Below are 6,208 nucleotides of genomic sequence, written 5' to 3'. Positions count from 1 at the left end.
GGTGTATAGGGTCTATATGGGGTGTATATAGGGTATATATAGGGTGTATGAGGTGTATATGGGGTGTATATGCAATGTATGGGGTGTATATGGGGTGTATAGGGTCTATATGGGGTGTATGGGGTGTATATAGGGTATATATAGGGTGTATGAGGTGTATATGGGGTGTATATGGGGTATATAGGGTCTATATGGGGTGTATGGTGTGTATATAGGGTATATATAGGGTGTATATGGGGTGTATGGGGTGTGTATGGGGTCTATATGGGGTCTATATGGGGTGTATGGGGTGTATATAGGGTATATATGGGGTGTATATGGGATATATGGGGTGTATATGGGGTGTATGTGGTGTATATGGGATATATGGGGTGTATATAGGGTATATATGGGGTGTATATGGGGTGTATGGGGTGTGTATGGGGTCTATATGGGGTGTATGTGGTGTATATGGGATATATGGGGTGTATATGGGGTGTATGTGCTGTGTATGGGGTGTATATGGGGTGTATATGGGGTGTATGTGCTGTGTATGGGGTGTATATGGGGTGTGTGTGGGGCGATACTATTGGGGTGACATCATTCACCCCATTCATTGCCACACCCCACGGCTTGTGGTTATGGGGCGTGCCCTATAGGGGAACGTGCCCTATAGGGGAATAAGGGGGGAGGGGACCCCAAAATGGGGGGGACTATGGGGGAGGACCCCCAAAATGAGGGTCCCATTGGGGTCTCTATGGGGCTCTATTGGGGTCACTGGGTCCCATTGGGGTCTCTATGGGGCGCTATTGGGGTCACTGGGTCCCATTGGGGTCTCTATGGGGCACTATTGGGGTCACTGGGTCCCATTGGGGTCTCTATGGGGCGCTATTGGGGTCACTGGGTCCCATTGGGGTTTGGGGTCTCTATGGGGAGCTATTGGGGTCACTGGGTCCCATTGGGGTCTCTATGGGGAGCTATTGGGGTCACTGGGTCCCATTGGGGTTTGGGGTCTCTATGGGGCGCTATTGGGGTCACTGGGTCCCATTGGGGTCTCTATGGGGCGCTATTGGGGTCACTGGGTCCCATTGGGGTTTGGGGTCTCTATGGGGCGCTATTGGGGTCACTGATCCCATTGGGGTCTCTATGGGGCGCTATTGGGGTCACTGGGTCCCATTGGGGTTTGGGGTCTCTATGGGGCGCTATTGGGGTCACTGGGTCCCATTGGGGTTTGGGGTCTCTATGGGGCGCTATTGGGGTCACTGATCCCATTGGGGTTTGGGGTCTCTATGGGGCGCTATTGGGGTCACTGGTTCCCATTGGGGTTTGGGGTCTCTATGGGGTCTTTATGGGGTCTCTGTGTGTATTAAGCTCCGGGCGCGGTGGGCGTGGCTTTAGGGGGGGAGTGGGCGTGGCTTCATTTTGGCGCGCCGGGCGTGGCTTCTGGGTGGGCGTGGCCTCATTTTGGCGCGCCGGGCGTGGTTTTGGCGCGATGGGCGTGGCTTCATTTTGGCGCGCCGGGCGTGGCTTCTGGGTGGGCGTGGCTTCATTTTGGCGCGCCGGGCGTGGCTTTGGGTGGGCGTGGCTTTGGGTGGGCGTGGCCTCATTTTGGCGCGCCGGGCGTGGTTTTGGCGCGGCAAACGTGGCTTTTTGGGTGGGCGTGGCTTTCTGAGGGGGGGCGTGGCTTGTTTAGTGGGCGTGTCCTATTTGTGTCCCGCCGTTTGTGGTCATGGCGGCGCGCGCTTTGCTGTGCGCGCTGGGTTTGGCGCTGGCGGGTTACGCGCTGCACGTGGAGCGCGCTCACGAGAGGGACCCCACGTACAGAGCCAGCTGCGATCTCGGGCCCAGCGTGTCGTGCACGCGCGTCTTCGCTTCCAGGTAAAGGGGGGGGGGGGGGGGAAGGAGGGGGGGAAGGGAAGGGAGGGGGGGAGGGAAGGGGAAGGGAAGGGGGGGGGGAAGGGAAAGGGGGGGGGAAGGGGAAGGGGGGGAAGGGGGGGAGGGGGGTCTAAGGGGAAGGGAAGGGGGGGGGAAGGGGAAGGGAAGGGGGGGGGAAGGGGGTTGTTGCGCAATGTGGGGGGGGGTTGCGTTGCGAAAGGGCTGCGCTGCGCCATAGGGATCGAGCTGCAAGAGGGGGGCGCTATAGGGGGACGCTTTGGGGCCGTTTTGGGGTCTCTATGGGGTAGTTTGGGGGTCCCTGGTGTCTTGTTTGGGCAATGGGTCTCTATGGGGCAGTTTGGGGTCTATATGGGGTGGCTTGTGGTCTCTATGGGATTCTATGGGGCTGTTTGTGGTCTCTATGGGGTAGTTTGGGGGTCCCTGGTATCTTGTTTGGGCAATGGGTCTCTATGGGGCAGTTTGGGGCCTCTATGGGGTGGTTTGTGGTCCCTATGGGGCTCTATGGGGCAGTTTTGTGGTCTCTATGGGGTGGTCTGTAGTCTCTATGGGGCTCTATGGGGTGGTTTGTGGTCCCTATGGGGCTCTATGGGGCAGTTTGGGGTCTATATGGGGTGGCTTGTGGTCTCTATGGGATTCTATGGGGCTGTTTGTGGTCTCTATGGGGCAGTTTGTGGTCTCTATGGGGCGGTTTGAGGCCTCTATGGGGCAGTTTGGGGGTCCCTGTGGGGTGGTTTGAGGCCTCTATGGGGCAGTTTGGGGGTCCCTGGTATCCTGTTTGGGCAATGGGTCTCTATGGGGCTGACTTGGGGTCTCTATGGGGCGGTTTTGGGGTCTCTATGGGGCTGTTTGTGGTCTCTATGGGGCGGTTTGGGGGTCCCTGGTATCTTGTTTGGGCAATGGGTCTCTATGGGGCAGTTTGGGGCCTCTATGGGGCGGTTTGTGGTCTCTATGGGTCTCTATGGGGCAGTTTTGTGGTCTCTATGGGGTGGTTTGTGGTCCCTATGGGGCTCTATGGGGTGGTTTGTGGTACCTATGGGGCTCTATGGGGTGGTTTGTGATCCCTATGGGGCTCTATGGGGTGGTTTGTGATCCCTATGGGGCTCTATGGGGTGGTTTGTGGTCCCTATGGGGCTCTATGGGGTGGTTTGTGATCCCTATGGGGCTCTATGGGGTGGTTTGGGGCCTCTATGGGGCGGTTTGTGGTCTCTATGGGTCTCTATGGGGCAGTTTTGTGGTCTCTATGGGGTGGTTTCTGGTCCCTATGGGGCTCTATGGGGCTGTTTGTGGTCCCTATGGGGCTCTATGGGGTGGTTTGTGGTCCCTATGGGGTGGTTTGTGATCCCTATGGGGCTCTATGGGGTGGTTTGTGGTCCCTATGGGGCTCTATGGGGTGGTTTGTGGTCGCTATGGGGCTCTATGGGGTGGTTTGTAGTCCCTATGGGGCTCTATGGGGTGGTTTGTGATCCCTATGGGGCTCTATGGGGTGGTTTGTGATCCCTATGGGGCTCTATGGGGTGGTTTGTGGTCTCTATGGGTCTCTATGGGGTAGTTTGGGGCCTCTATAGGGCAGTTTGTGGTCTCTATGGGGCCATTTTGTGGTTTCTATGGGTCTCAGTGGGGTGGTTTGGGGTCTCTATGGGGCAGTTTATGGTCTCTATGGGGTGGTTAGTGGTCTCTATGGGTCTCTATGGGGCAGTTTGAGGCCTCTACGTGTCTCTATGGGGTGAATCCCCCAGGTGGGGCCGCGGTTTGGGGCTGCTGGAGTCACTTGTGGGTCGGGACAGCGCCATCAACGTCCCCAACAGCGTCATTGGGATCGTCTTCTACTGCCTGCAGGCACTGCTCGGTGCGCCCCATAGATCCACACTCACCCCATGGCGCCCCATAGCACCCCAATGTGCCCCTATAGCCATAATGTGACCCCAATATGCCCCCATATCGTGTCCCCCCACTGACCCCATCAATCCCACAGCCCCCCATCATCCCCATTGCCCCCCATCAGCCCCACTGCCCCCATAGCCCCCCACTGCCCCCCATACCCCCCCATTGCCCCCCATCATCCCATTGCCCCCTATGGCCCCCATATCCCCCCATACCCCCCATGTCCCCCCTGATCCCATTGCCCCCATCTCCCCCCATACCCCCCCATGTCCCCCCTGATCCCATTGCCCCCTATTGCCCCCTATTGCCCCCATATCCCCCCATGTCCCCCCTGATCCTATTGCCCCCATATCCCCCCATAGCCCCCCTGATTCCCATAGCCCCCTATGGCCCCCATCTCCCCCCATACCCCCCATGTCCCCCCTGATCCCATTGCCCCCATATCCCCCCATGTCCCCCCTGATCCCATTGCCCCCTATTGCCCCCATACCCCCCCATATCCCCTCTGATCCCATTGCCCCCTATTGCCCCCATCTCCCCCCATACCCCCCATATCCCCTCTGATCCCATTGCCCCCTATTGCCCCCATACCCCCCCATATCCCCCCTGATCCCCTTGCCCCCTATTGCCCCCATGTCCCCCCTGATCCCATTGCCCCCTATTGCCCCCATATCCCCCCTGATTCCCATTGCCCCCCATCAGCCCCATGTCCCCCCATGTCCCCCCTGATCCCATTGCCCCCTATTGCCCCCATATCCCCCCATGTCCCCCCTGATCCCCTTGCCCCCTATTGCCCCCATATCCCCCCATCTCCCCCCATAGCCCCCCTGATCCCATTGCCCCCTATTGCTCCCATATCCCCCCATGTCCCCCCTGACCCCATTGCCCCCTATTGCCCCCATATTCCCCCTTGCCCCCCGCAGGCTGTGTCCCGGGCCGTTCCTCCTCCTTGTTTCTGCTGCTGACGTCGGTGACGTCGGTGCTGGCGTCTCTGTACCTGGCTCTGGTGTTGGCCTTCGGCCTCCACGACCTCTGCCTCGTCTGCATCAGCACCTATGGGGTCAATTCTGCCCTTCTCTTCATCAACTGGAGGAGATGGAGGCGACACGGAACCACCACGAGGCCAAAACGAGACTGAGGGGAGGCAATATGGCGGCACGGACAATATGGCGGCATGAACAACATGGCGGACAGGACAATATGGCGGCACGGACAACATGGCCGACAGGACAACATGGCGGCAACAACATGGCGGCAACAACATGGCGGCACAAACAACATGGCCGACAGGACAACATGGCGGCAATATGGCGGCAATGACAATATGGTGGCAACAACATGGCGGCACAAACAATATGGCTGCAATGACAATATGGCGGCAATATGGCGGCAATGGCAATATGGCGGCAACAACATGGCGGCACAAACAACATGGCCGACAGGACAACATGGCGGCAATATGGCGGCAATGACAATATGGCGGCAACAACATGGCGGCACGAACAACATGGCTGCAATGACAATATGGTGGCACGGACAACATGGTGACGGCAACATGGCGGCAATGGCAATATGGAGGCAACAACATGGCGGCACAGACAACATGGCGGCGATACGATGGTGGCAATGGCAACATGGCGGCAACAACATGGCGGCACAGACAACATGGCGGCGATAACATGGCGGCAGAGACAATATGGCGGCGATGACAACATGGCAGTGACAACAACATGGCGGTGCCAAAATGGCGGTGCCAAGATGGCGGAACCAAGATGGCGGCGCCAAGATGGTGGAACCAAGATAGTGGCAACAAGATGGCAGTGCCAAGATGGCGGCGCCAAGATGGCGGCAACAAGATGGTGGAACCAAGATGGAGGTGCCAAGATGGCGGAACCAGGATGGCGGAACCAAGATGGCGGCAACAAGATGGTGGAACCAAGATGGCGGCAACAAGATGGCGGCAACAAGATGGCGGCATCTTTTTGGGGTGGGAGGGAATGATGATTTCACCTCATTGTACCCCAAAATGGGGAGGAAAACAAGGCTGCCATGTTGGTTGTACCCCAAAAATGGCTTTGGGAGCCCTGTTTCTCACTGTTTTACCCCCAAAAAGGGATCTTGGGACCCCATTTCCCTCAGTTATACCCCAAAAAGGGCTCTGGAAAGACCAATTTCCTTCAGTTTCACCCCAAAAATGGGTGTCAGAACCCAATTTCCTTCGGTTTCACCCCAAAAAGGGCTCTGAGAACCCCAATTTCCTTCAGTTTCACCCCAAAAAGGGCTCTGGGATCCCAATTTCCTTCAGTTCTACCCCAAAAAGTGCTCTGGAAACCCCAATTTCCCTCAGTTTCACCCCAAAAAGGGCTCTGGGATCCCAATTTCCTTCAGTTTCACCCCAAAAAGGGCTTTGAGAACCCCGATTTCCTTCAGTTTCACCCCAAAAAGGGCTCTG

General features: G+C 57.5%; 1 protein-coding gene across 2 annotated transcripts; it reads left to right on the top strand.

Annotated features, from left to right (window-relative positions):
- Nucleotides 1-1,688: 1,688 nt before the first annotated feature.
- Nucleotides 1,689-5,826, top strand: VKORC1 (vitamin K epoxide reductase complex subunit 1). Of its 2 annotated transcripts, XM_085533270.1 has the most exons (3): nt 1,689-1,857; nt 3,612-3,721; nt 4,680-5,826. In XM_085533270.1, the coding sequence occupies exons 1-3, from the start codon at nt 1,709-1,711 to the stop codon at nt 4,892-4,894; spliced, it is 474 nt and encodes a 157-aa protein (XP_085389396.1). In that variant the 5' UTR covers nt 1,689-1,708; the 3' UTR covers nt 4,895-5,826. The 2 variants fall into 2 exon arrangements, with proteins under 2 accessions (XP_085389396.1, XP_085389395.1); XM_085533269.1 differs by lacking the exon at nt 3,612-3,721.
- Nucleotides 5,827-6,208: the final 382 nt, after the last annotated feature.

The sequence above is a fragment of the Coturnix japonica genome, unplaced genomic scaffold (assembly GCF_054131305.1).
Source record: "Coturnix japonica strain WE unplaced genomic scaffold, WE-NBRP24 Scf058, whole genome shotgun sequence".
Lineage (NCBI taxonomy): Eukaryota > Metazoa > Chordata > Aves > Galliformes > Phasianidae > Coturnix > Coturnix japonica.
Note: the sequence above shows the minus strand (reverse complement) of the source record. Positions and strands in the feature narration are given on the sequence as shown.

Bases quoted from the DNA above. Each gene is read 5' to 3' on its own strand.
- VKORC1 (XM_085533269.1), top strand. From the start codon at position 1,709: ATGGCGGCGCGCGCTTTGCTGTGCGCGCTGGGTTTGGCGCTGGCGGGT. The intron at 1,858-4,679 runs GTAAAGGGGGGG...TGCCCCCCGCAG, and splicing joins ACGCGCGTCTTCGCTTCCAG to GCTGTGTCCCGGGCCGTTCC.